The 13,277-nt window shown below is 35.0% G+C and overlaps 1 protein-coding gene across 3 annotated transcripts in view; it reads right to left on the bottom strand.

The window, feature by feature from the left end:
• Positions 1 to 8,296: 8,296 nt before the first annotated feature.
• The window catches only part of Tbl1xr1 (TBL1X/Y related 1), a 155,664-nt gene continuing 150,683 nt past the window's right edge, over positions 8,297 to 13,277 (bottom strand). For all 3 annotated transcript variants that reach the window (XM_048814256.1, XM_015494249.2, XM_048814257.1), the window contains one exon: positions 8,297 to 13,091. In XM_048814256.1, the coding sequence (XP_048670213.1) occupies positions 13,065 to 13,091 (27 nt within the window). In that variant the 3' untranslated portion in view covers positions 8,297 to 13,064. The remainder of the gene's footprint in view (positions 13,092 to 13,277) is intronic.

Here is a 13,277-nt window from a genome sequence, read left to right as displayed (position 1 = left end):
TCTGGTGACAATCTTCACAGAAATAGAAAAAGCAGTCAGGAAATTTGTTTGGAAAAATAAGAGACCCCAAATAGCCAAAACCACCCTCAGTAAGAAAAGTGACGCAGGAGGCATCAGTATACCAGACCTTAAATTATACTACAGAGCTATAATAACAAAAATGGCATGGTATTGGTACCAAAGCAGACATGAAAACCAATGGTAGAGAACAGAAGACAGAGACAAACTCACACGAATACAGTTATCTCACACTTGACAAATGTGCCATAAACATACATTAGAGAAAAGAATAAATGGTGCTGGGAAAACTGGAAATCTCTATGTAGTAGAATGAAATTTTACACCTCTCTCACCCTGCACAAAACTCAACTCTTAAGTGGATCAAGGACCTAGGCATTAGACCAGAGATCCTACACTTTCTAGAAGAAAAACGTACACTCAAATCTCCAACTTTTCAGCTTGGAACTAAATCCTTCAACAAAAATCCTAAAGTGCAAGAAGTAAAAGCAAGAATCAATAAATGATTCAACAAATGAATAAATGGATCAATAAATGATTCAAACTAAAAAGCTTCTTCACAGAAGAGGAAACAATCAAGAATATGAAGAGAGAAAAGGGAGAAAACCTTTGCCACATGCATCTCAGACAGAGCATTCATCTCAAAAAACTCAACACCCAAAATCAAATAATCAGATCAACAAATGGGCAAAGGAACTGAACACACACTTCACAGAAAAAATACAAACGATCAACAAATATATGAAAAAATGTTCAACATCACTAGCAATTAGAGAAATGCAAATCAAAACTACATTGAGATTTTCATTTCATTCCAGTCAAAATGGCAATTATTAATAATACAAGTAATAAATGTTGGTGAGGATGTGGGAAAAAGGCACACTCATACATTGCTGGTAGGACTGCAAATTGGTGCAACCACTCTGGGGAGCAGTATGGAGATTTCTTAGAAAACTTGGAATGAAACCATCACTTGACCCAGTTATCCCATTCCTCAGTATACACCCAAAGGATTTAAAATCAGCACAGTATAGCGACACAGCCACACCAATGTCCACGGCAGTTCAATTCACAATTGCTAAGATATGGAAGCAACCTACGTGCCCTTCAATATACAAATAAAGAAAATGTAGTACATATACACACAATGGAATATTATCCAGCCATAAAGAATAATGAAATTATGGCATTTACTGAAAAATAGATGGAACTGTAACTATCATGCTAAGTGAAATAAGCCAATTTCAAAAAGCCCAAAGGTCAAATAGTCTCTGATATGTGGAAGCTGACTCACAATAGGCTGGGGTGGGGTGGGGTGGGTAGAGTGGATGTTCAACAGATTGGACAGGGTAATGGAGGAAAGGGAGGAGGGATGTGAATGAAAAAGAGGGTAGAATGAAAAAGATACTACTTTCCTATGATCATGAAAAAATACATGACCAGTGTAACTCCTCATCATGTACAACCACAAGAATGGGAAATTATACTCCATGTACGTATGATATGTCAAAATGCATTCTATTGTCATGTATAACTTAAAAGAATTAAAAAAGAGAAGAAACCTTAGAGATGGTGCATGTATGTATTTCAGTATGGTATAGACTGTGATTGAATTTGGCAGAAAATAATTTTCCCAGATGCTTGGTTCATAATGAACAACAGGTCACCCCCAGGCCCTGCCACTTAACTTCCACCCCAATCCATCTCCAGAAGATTCTCCACAACTGAGCATCCTTCACTTTACAAACAGATGGGCCCTTTTGTTGCAGCATAGCTTCTCACCTACTGACGTCTACACACTAGACACAGTTAAACTCAAACGTGAGACAGTTTGTTCTTGTCCTCAAGGTAGGCTGCAGTTTGTTCCCTTCAGAGAAATGGAGTCTTTCCAGACATGAAACTTTCCAACAATGTTACCTGTACCTCTCCTAGGTATTATCCTATCCTCACTAACTAGAGGGCTCCCATGGACTGTTAAATGCTCTGCACCCAGTGTTCCTGCTTTTCTCTCTCACTACCCAAGTCATCTACTTCCTAGATCTACCAAGCACTAGTGGAGAAAATAAAAATCATAATGGTGCTTTTATATATTTGGTGCTATTGTATCTTCATACTTACTTACTTCAACTGGGTTTGCAGCAAAGCTCAACACAACATCATGAAATGCCATACTCAATTACAAATAAGCTTTATTTCCTTTAAGAAAAGGGAAATATAAATGTGTAGCTAGACATAATTTCCTAAGTTCTAGGACCAAAGCAGACATGATCAATACATAGGCATAACCTGAGTAATTACCATATTTAACGGTCAAAGAATCCTTGGGTATAAAAAAACTTACCTGTAATGGGCTGGAGTTGTGGCTCAGTAGTAGAGCACTTGCCTCACATGTGGGAGGCACTGGGTTCGATTCTCAGCACTGTATATAAATAAATGAATAAAAAAAGGTCCATCAAAAAAAATTTACCTGTAAGAAGAAAAAGTCTACATTGGCCTTAGACAACTACACAGCAACTATGACTGACAAAAGTTGGTGGGTCCCACGCCAGCCATCCTCTAGTAGAGTGTGCTTTCAGAACATCTGTAGAGTTCATGAAAGATGCAGACTGTGGATACTCACTCTGCATATGTTCTACTGTAGTAGGTCTAGAATAGAATGTCACTGACTCTCATGTTAGAGTCCTTGACTGACTTTAGCATCGACCAATTGAGTTGTACACTGATATTGAGTATTCATTTCTGGGTAACACAGGTAGTCACAGATACGCAAGGATACAGGGAAGATAGGACTCACCAGCCCTCTCCGAAAATAAAATCCACAGGATGGTTCCAAAAGAATTTAAACAGCCATAGTCATTTTCAAAGTGATTACATCAACAGCTGTGGTAACATAACCCAAGATACATAATGTAAATCTGAACAGAGAAGGACGGGAACTTCTGCTCCTGAAATGTCGTCCTAACTCTTGTACCACCATCACAATCAGGGGAAGGGAATGTTCTACTTCTCATGCTTTACTATGTGGTGGGTTTAGCATTTAAAAATGCAAGTGTTATTTTTTAATCTTTACAACCTGTGGAAGTAATCATTCCCCAGTTTACAGATAGACATAAGTAGATAGGGTAGGTTGCCCAGATTATCCAAGTAATTTGTTCAGTTGTTCAGAGCCAGAGATGATTATGACATTACTAATGTAGGCAGGATTACTGCTTATTCTTACAGTACTGGAGACTGGACCCAGGATCTCACACATACTGAGCAAGCACTCTGCTGTTGAATTATATTCCCAGCCCTTTTAATCTCACCATGTTATCAGGTTGGCCTAGAACAAGCAACTCTCTGGCCTCAGCCTCCCAAACAGCTGGGATTATACATATGCACCACCACTCCCAACTAATTAGGGTTCCCATCTTTTATGAGGATCCTTTAAAGAAAGGTGGATACTCTATATTTTTTTTTCACTCGATCTTCTAATCATTAGAGTGTCAGGATTCCTTTTGGAGACCTCTTCCTCTCTCCCTCTACTCCTACCAATAACTGTATTACAGTGGTCTCAAGATTTGCTGCTAGCCTCAAGAAAGTGGGATGGGCATGGAGAGGGAGTTTTACGACCCTCCATTTTGACTTGGCCATAACTAGGAATTGTCAAACTTTCAAGTGTGTAACAATTCTCTTGGGAGATCCTACAATTGCAGCTTCTGATTTCATAGGGATCTGAGATGATTCCTAAGAAGTCTCCAGTTGGTTGATTGGCTTTGTTTTGTTTTGTCTTTTTGGTACCAGGATTAAACCCAGGGACACTCAACCACTAAGCCACATCTCCAATCCCTTTTTAAGACAGGGTCTTGCTAAGTTGCTTGATAGGCTACTCTTGAGCAGGAAAGTACTAAACCAAACCAGCTTCTAAAATTAGCTCATATCACTTTTAATGTAATTCTTTAATATTCTATTACTTTTGTTTTTGGAAACCTGATAGGGCATGAAGGTTTGAGGAAAGGGATACAATGACGGATACAAGACTCCAATATCTCTGAGTTCCTGGCTATAATAGCAATAACAGTTGAAATATGCCTATTGTTCTTAACAGGTAAAAATCATAAACTTCTTAATAAGAACTACTTAATTTCTTTGTCCTTCATGGTTAAGGAATCTATTGGACACTGTTCAAAAGATGTAAATATGCAAATATATAAAGTTATAATAGTGACTACTAATACAAGATAGACAAAAAAATTACAGATGCAGTCATGTGAGCTAAAGACTAAAAACCTCTGACCTTCAGGTACCTCTCTCCTTTAAATTACATTGAATGGCTTGAATCTTCAACAGTTCTGACTTAGAAAAATGGTAATTTTAGATATTTCAATCTAATTCTTTTCCTAACCTCCCTTTGAAAGAACAGAGCCTATTTCTTTCTAGCTCACTAGTCATCCAGTGCCAGACACACTTCTTGGGACATGCTAAATACTCAACAAATATTTTAAGAAAAAAAAAAAAAATCTAACAAGAACTCAGGAACGGGGGTGGGAAAATGAGTTAAAGTGGCCTAAAAAAAAAAACCAACCAAGTTCCAGGAAAAAAAAAACCCAAATGTTTCATAAGCTCCCATATGGACTAAGAATTTGGCTCTCAATTAAAGTATATGGTATTCAGTTTGGTAGTTCCACATGCCTTAGTTAGATTTAACGTGTTTACTGTGCTCTGTAGCAGAAAAATCCACCCATGATTAACAAAATCCTAGTTGTATCTTAAGCATTTCATCACTAAATGCTTAAAAAAAAGGCTGTTTTTTACTAAACCCTGCCATGCCTCTCACTTGTTAGTCTAAATTACCTTCTCTCACTATTACGAAATCTATAAAACATGATTCCCAAGAACTCTCCCTACAACAAATTCCTAAATGACCCCTTTTGAAATTGCCAGAAAATGACTGAGCGGTGAGTTTTATAGATTCTTTGAAGTGGCTGTTAATCTGGGGTGTGAAACAGAGTGGACTGCTGAATTGTCCTACATATACGCAGATATTTGTTTACTGCACTATTGTGTTTATGTGTAGTGGTAGAAATAGAGGGGCAGTACTGGGGATTGAACCCAGGGACGCTCTACCTCTACCACTGAGCTATGCACCCAGCCCTTTTTTGAGATGGGTGCTCATCTAGGTTGCCAAGGCTGGCCTCAAACTTGCAATTCTCCTGCCTCAGCCCTCAGAAGAGCTGGGATTATAAAGGTGTGCAACTACTGTGCTCACGGTGTACCATTGATTTTAATGGGAATAAATGAAGAAAAGTAAATATACATCGAGGAGGCTAAATTTTGGTGTGTAATACAATGCAACCATAAAAAAAAAAAAATGGTGAAATACAGTTTACATAACCAGGCAATGTTCTTTAAGGGCTTTACAGATGTATTAAAAGTTTAATCCTTTAACCAGTCTGTGACGTAACTATCACTAGCAACATTTTATAGATGGGGAAAAAAATAACAATGATGGAGGCTAGGGTTGTAGCCCAGCAGTAGAGCGCTTGCCTCGCATGTGTGAGGCACTGGGTTCAATCCTCAGCACCACATAAATAAATAAAATAAATGTATTGTGTCCATCTACAAATAAAACAAACAAACAAATATGGTGGAGTTCAGATTCATCCTGGGCCATTAGGCAGAATGCAAGCTCTGAAACCCTATAGTTCAAGCTACATCTACAGTGTAGTGACAACATTCCCTGATGAATTCAATGAAAAGGTGAGTTTCTCAAGTCCATGACTAAAGCCACTCAGCCAGACCTTGCCTCAAAATAAAAAATTAAAAGGGCTGCAGACATGGCTCCGCAGTTAAGTGGCCTTAGGTTTAATACTTGGTATGTGCTCCCCCACCTCCAAAAAAGTCTGGAAGGATACAAATGCTACCAGCAGATATCACTGATTGGTTAAGGGTTTTCAAAGGGAATCTATTATTTATATCTTGTATCCAAATTTCTTTGTAAGTATACACTCTTATAAGAAAACATATGCCAGTGACAGTGCCCCCTCCCACACAGGTCATCTATACAAAGCAAAGAAGCAAATGAAAAGAAACTTAGTGCTACCATATTGACCAATAGGTTAAAGGTAGGGCCAGGTATTTTGTTTTAAAAAGAACTCCAATGTACACTGGTGTTTAACTGATAGTTTTAAAAGTCAAATAAACTTACCTCTAATTTAATCTTGATTTCTTTATCGCAAGACTTTAACAGTATATCCCACTTTAAATCTTGTTTCCAAACATTAAAATATCTCAACTTCAGCTGGAAATATGAAACTAATGCTACATAGTATATCTCCATGTCATTTTAAACTCAATTATTTCACTTTATGCCATCAAATGTGCAAGAGTTTCTGCTTTTAGCTATTCTTTGCCCTCCACTGGAGTATACTGTTCCTTAGGTAACCAAATTGGAAATCAGAAAATTAACCTAATGCAATACTGTGTATAAATGAAGCCAACAGAAACTTACACAGAAAAAGTCAACATGCAATGTGTATATTTTTCAAAATTTTCTAAGCCGATGTTTTTCAGTCATCTAATCTCAGGCTGAGTCAGTCTGACTGTATTTTTAAGGCAAGAGTTTGATTGCTTGAAGTTCTCCTGCAGTGCTTGAGTTCTCCACAGTGCTGCCCAGCAGTCCTCCAACCTATGCTTTTGTACTATCTTGTAGCACACTATTTCTTAACACAGCCCATTCTGATAATGGATTAGTATGTTAGAAAGTTGTTTTTAAAAACAGAACAATGACTAAATAAGAGGACTGTCATCTTTTTCAGTGTAGATCTCACCCCATTGGTCTTAATTATTAAAATGTGAATTGTTTTCCCAACTAATCATGCAAACCCAACAACCAAGAAACATTAGTAATTGTCATCTGTACTTTACTAAACACTTTGTGTTTAATATATTTTAAATTATAAAGAAATTACAAGGAACTCCTAAAAAATTTAATACAAAAATATTACAAGTTAGGACAATTAAGCATTGAGATATAACATTTAAGAAGCATGCAGAAAAAGTAGCATAGGGTTAACATTTCATTGTTGACAGGGAGCTTTGGGACAGTAGAGAAAAGCACCCTCCACGGTGGCTTTTCCCTCGCTGTATTTTTCAAAGGACTATATTGAAAAACAGTAAACTTTCATTGGCTATGTATTATAACAGGTAAGAAATCTAATCCATGGTAAAGTATAAGAACTATGAAATTAAAAGTAATCCCTTCAATGACTGCTTAAATTAATTTCAGCTTAACTTCAAGCTCACATGGATTCTAATCCTTTGTAGTCCAATACTTTCTGGAAAAGTATAAAATGCATATTAACAATCTATGCCATGCAATAAAAGTTAACCCCTTGAAAACCAAAGATTCAGTTAGCAGTGGCTTATAACTAATAAAACATGGTAAGAGTATACTTGTATTGTTTCTGTTTAAAGAAATGGAAAGAAAAGACAGAAGACCTGGAGAAAGAAGTTTTCTAAAGACAAAATACAAAAATTTGCTCAATGATTCTTCTGAAAAAGTCTGTATGTAACACTGAGGAACTGAGATTAACTAAACCTGGAAGGTGCCTACTATCATTTCTCATAGGCTATTAAGGTTGTAATAACATAAACATCCTGACAAAGGATGGAAATGAATGTCATAAATGTTCTATATGAAGGGGAAAATATCATTAAGGACATTGAGCCTCCTGCCCTAAAAATTGCCAATAACATGTAGACACTGTTTTGTTCTCAACTGCATGCTAAGCAAACAAACAAATCTGAGGTCTCTTTTAGATTGGTTATGTGAGATAATATCCTTTAAATACAATATTGAGTTTTCAAAATAACTTAAAAGTAATTGCTATCCCTCAGCTGATTAGATGCTCTATTATTCTTTAATAAAAATAGAAAATAATTCCTTCATTTAAAAAAATCTTATCTTCTGCAAGAAGTAATAAAATAGTAAAATTTGTAATTTTATCTATGGGCTTAATTTTTAAGTATTTATCCTGGAAAACAATGTTTATGAAAAACAGTGTTTGGGGGTTCTGATGAAAGTTGTTATAATTGGTAACACTAGTAAGGGAGAAAATAGACATGTTATGTTATGAAGGCTAACTCAGAGCAAGAAGGTTTATTCTACACAACACTGGAGGAAATAAAGTAATTAAATGTAAACAGGAAATATCATCCCTCTCTCATTACTTGACTAGCAAATAGACTATACAAACTACGTAGATATCAAAGGTTTTATATATGTACACAGCCAACATAATATCAAAATATATTTTATTCTGGACCTCTTTCAGATCTGATTCAAATTACAGTTGTCAAAGCAATACAATGCAAAGGGAATCTGCAACAACAACAACAAAAAATGTGCCTAGAAAGGATAAAAGGGTCATTGGGGACAAATCATTGTGATGTGGAACCAAAATACATCATAAGTGTAATTAACATGGTCCAGGACAGCATAGAACATCTATATCAGTCTTCCTTACACAATAATCATGAAAACTGAACAATAAAGTTCTTTAACATGTACAAAAAACTGTCATGGGCTGGTTTACACTTTTACAACAGTTTTAAAGTTAACTGGATAACTAAAGAAATGATGCAGACATTTTAATCCAGTGCTATAGGTAGGCTCACAGAATTAGACCCAAAGGATTTGTAAAAATTAAAATGAAAACATTATAGCTACAATGTCAAAGTCAGGAAAGAGAAAATTACTTCTGTATTCAAGGATTACAGAGCTACAAAATGCAGTCTGCCTGGTTCTGTTTGAATGAGATGGGTAAGTACATCAGACTAGATACAACATGCAGAATGTTTTCTTGAACTTATCCAGAAATTCCAAAGACAACATCATGAAACAGCTTACTAGAAAAAAAAAATATATATATATATGCCCTAGTTATTCACCCTGCTTCAACACTGGTAACGTAAAGGCAGAAATAAAGAATGCTATCAATACCTCAGAACTACTGATATAAGACATCAAATTTCTAAATCAGTGTATTAAAAAAAGTGAACACTTCCTTTTTTTCTCTCTCCTACATTTAACTAGAATCATGTTAAAAAAACAAAACTGATATTAAATGTGACACTTCAGAGCTACTACTGGAAGGAGTAATTAATAACTTCCCTACCCACCTCCTTCCATCCCTGCTGATTCAGAGAAGGGGGGAAGGGACCAAAAACAAACCAACAAACAAATAAACAAACAAAAACACCAACCAGGGTCTCTTGTAGGTTTGCTGCTATTCCCCAAAATGTTGGCATTTGCTGCCATGCCACAATGTTGGTCCACTGAAACAGGATTTCTGCGGAAACTGTTAACAGTAATTTACCATGTGCAAGTACCTTCCTTACCATATGAGAATAAACACAGGTTCTGTAGAAATGTACAATGTATATAAGAAAATGAAAACTGACTTAAAAGAGTAAATAGCACTGCATTTAAGATTTAGTTTTCTACTTATCTAATAAAACTCGTCATTTTTGCTCGCAGAAGTATGGTCATTTGTGATTCCTTTAATAGCAAAAATGCACAGTCCTCTTCAGGCCTCTACTCATTATTAGTTTACATTACTCTAAACAAAATCAGTCTACATAAACAGATAGCTCCTTAAAAATAGTACTCTCTCATTAAATCTAATTTAACAGAAAGAAGTTTAAGGAAAAAAGGAGTGCTTTTATAAGTTAAGTGAAAAAGTACAAATCTTTGGCCTTTCTCTTGACATTTTTGTATGTCAAAAAGCAAAAAACCTTCGTGTAATTCAATCTAGTGATTACTTTTGCACCATAATTTGTTTTTTACACCACAAAAGGAGGCACTTTCAGTATCTGTAAAAGATGTTTTACCCTAAAACATACTTACCTAGAGAATAATTAATTAAAACAATTTGATACGTTCTAAGACCTATTAGGAAATTACCAGTTACCACTTCTAAAAGTCATCTGAAAGTCAATAATATTACCTGATTGATTGTGGGAAAGGGGACTGGAGCAAATGTAAGTACTTAAGGGATTTCCTACTTGAAGAAAAAAAAATTCCTTTATGACATTTAAGAGTGGCAGCTGTTCTTTCTTCATTCTATTTTAATCAAATTTTCCCTTCCTATTTTTCCATATGATCATACATTTCTTACAGTAGCATATAAAACATAATGAATTCCATAGACCAACTACTGGATTCAGTTGATCTTCAGGAATAAATTCTCAGGAAAAAATGGGAGGAAAAATGAGTAAGAACCCCAAATATAGAACTTTACAGGCTGTGAAACTTGGTCTCTTGCAATCATGTTACTGCTCAAATTAGAGACGATCTTATTTTTGTCTATTGGAGCAGCATCGTGGCACATCAGCAGGCAATGATGATGTGAGAACAGCAGCAAAAACAAACAATTGTATGCTCACCAAGAACCCAAGCCTACAAAATGGATACCTTTCAGAGAAGTTTACACTTGAAAGACCCAAGACTTCAGGATAATAAAGCTCTGCATTTATAATCTTTATATGTCCTATTGTGGCTATTATGCGTAAGTAAAATAGCTAAAGAATTAAAAAAAAAACAGCAAAGATGACAATATCATAAAAATGTAGCTGTCCATTTTGACAGCTATATTGCAGAATTTCTTGACTATCTTTTAATCAGCTGGGAAAAAAGTCAATAACTGTATGCAAATGAATAAATTGTCCATATCAAAATACAAAAGTACTATCAATAATCACCTCTGACTTTCAGATTTAAATTCAGTGCAATTGACAAATGCATCACTAAAGGAAAATGCAGCTTAAACATACTCAAAACATTTGTGTCTATTCCTGGGAGCACATTTAAAAATTATTGCACAGATTTTTTTATTTTTATTTATTTTTTTTAAACAACAACAGAGGTCAACCAGATGTGAACCTCTAGCAATAAAAGCAGGATTTCAAGTGCCAGATACTCAGCATATTAGGTTTCCTACATAAGTCACAGGGTAATAAGTTCTAAATTATCTCTAATGTGATCCAAAACCCTAAAAACAGCTGGCACAAAACCATCATGAATGACTGCCTCTCTGGATGTAAATCTTAAAAAATATTATTACAGTATCATAGTCCCCACTATCAACAACTGGGGTACATATAACAATGTATTGTGAAAATTAAGTGTATTTATTCTCTTTACCTATAGCAAATGCTACTCTACCTTAGTAAAACCAAGACTTGCTTCAATCAATGCTGTTTTGTAAAAATAGCAAAACAACAAATGCTGCAAATCAAAGCTGCATTAACTTGGGTTAAATCAGTTTCCACTTAAACACAGAACACAGGTTAAAATTTTAGCAGTAAAGGCCTCAAAATAATTATTGACAGAAATAGTGTTGTAAATTTGCTAAGCTTGATAATAAACAATTCCTTAATTAAAATCTGTAAGATATAAATTTGACAACTATTCTCTTTCAAATTGACACTCCTAGATTCTTATGTTAATCATGACAAACCCTGTTAATCATACACATAAACATGGCCTCATGCTAACATTTGTCTGTATATTTTACTTTTAGTTGCATGAGCACAAGAGATTTGATGCCTGTTATCTTTAAGAAAACACTTGACATAAACAGAGTAAAAGACATGATAGAGTAGTGATTACTGGAAAAAAAAAATAGCAGCTTAAAAATGTAGTCACAAGTACCACAAATGCAGAATCAGAGCAGCAAGGAGGTTAGTGCAATTATCTTTTTTTTTTTTTAATTCTGAATCACTGCTATTAAAAATACCTTGAAGCAAGTCTTTTGTTTTAAAGATTGTTTTTTAAACTAAGGTAGCAAGCATTTTGCCATGTAATGGCAGTGTTATATGCCGTTATCTTGCTTTGTATAAAAGAAAAACAACATGAGAGATTCTTAATACTGGAGTTTGGTTACATTACATAGTTAAGCTTCTATACAGAATGATGGACACTTTGAGAAGCTAATCCTTATCCAGAAACATTTTAATCTCTTAGAAAACAAAGCAAAACAAATAAACAAACAACAAAAAACCCAAAACTACTTTGCTCCTTTTCACAATAGTGCACATTTTAACCATAATTCAGTTATGGCTACAAAACATCAGAAGATTTTTTAAAAATGTATCTTCTCTATGGTATTTAAAAAAAAAAATTTTGTGCCCTTCTAGTCTTTAATTGGCAGAAATATGTCCCAAAAAAGAAACTATTGTATTTAAGCCACATCACAAAAAAAAAGAACCAGAAAAAAACAACAAAAACAATAACACAAAAAAAAAAAACAGAGCATAATACCCTTTTACTGATGTGTCTTACAGATTGCCATGACCCAAGTCATATGTTTTCATTTAATTTCAAATTCCCCCTTCCTTCCACAATATGCACCAATTGAATATATGCTCTGGGAGCCATAAAATGTACCAAACATTAACCTCTTCAAAAGAATGCATTAAAATATTTTTAAGATTTTTTTTTGTTTAAAAGGTGAAAAAAAATATAAACAAGAAACTGATTCACTCCCTTACTTCATGCATCCATAATCTAAACCAAAAACAAAATTTAAAAGCAAGAACAAACTACTGCTGCAAGTTTTTTTTTTTAAGTCCATTTTCTCTGTACATACAAACTGCTCACTACTGAAAGGAAAAAAAAGAATATAATCCATGGTGTCTGCTGATTCAAAGGGGGAGACAAGGCTGTCATTAGTATCCAAAAACTGGTACATGTATGTATGGTCTGCTTTTATAACGTATATCTCTTTCTTCTGTTTTTCATATCCAAACTTCTAAATGCTATTTTAGGGGCACAGCAGATTAGATTCCAGCACTTGGTGAACAGAATTCACAAGCTGTGACAAAACTCTGTCATCTTCAGGGTGCAATTTTGTTTATATACACTGTATGTATATATTTCTTTTAGATTTGGCTGTAGTGGACTGGCCATGGTTCAAGTGGGACTATAGCAGTACGTGGGTCAGGGACAGTCATTTTGGCTATGTACACATTCATAGTCGGTCCATGGCTTCCAACTAGTAGCGCTATTTCCGAAGGTCTAATACACAAACCTGAAAGAAATTACAATAATCAACCAATGTGTTCAGAATTTTTCAAGTTTAACTTTTCTGTAGTACAATTTCAAATCTGTTTCTCAGTTCTAAGTTCATGAACCTTCAGCAAAATGGGCACTTTACTAACACAGAAGTTAAAAGATTATCTAAGCAAAGGAAACAACCATAAGCTAATAATATTGG

This window comes from Marmota marmota, unplaced genomic scaffold, assembly GCF_001458135.2.
Source record: "Marmota marmota marmota unplaced genomic scaffold, marMar, whole genome shotgun sequence".
Classification (NCBI taxonomy): domain Eukaryota; kingdom Metazoa; phylum Chordata; class Mammalia; order Rodentia; family Sciuridae; genus Marmota; species Marmota marmota.
This window is presented reverse-complemented; position numbering and strand designations above follow the sequence as displayed.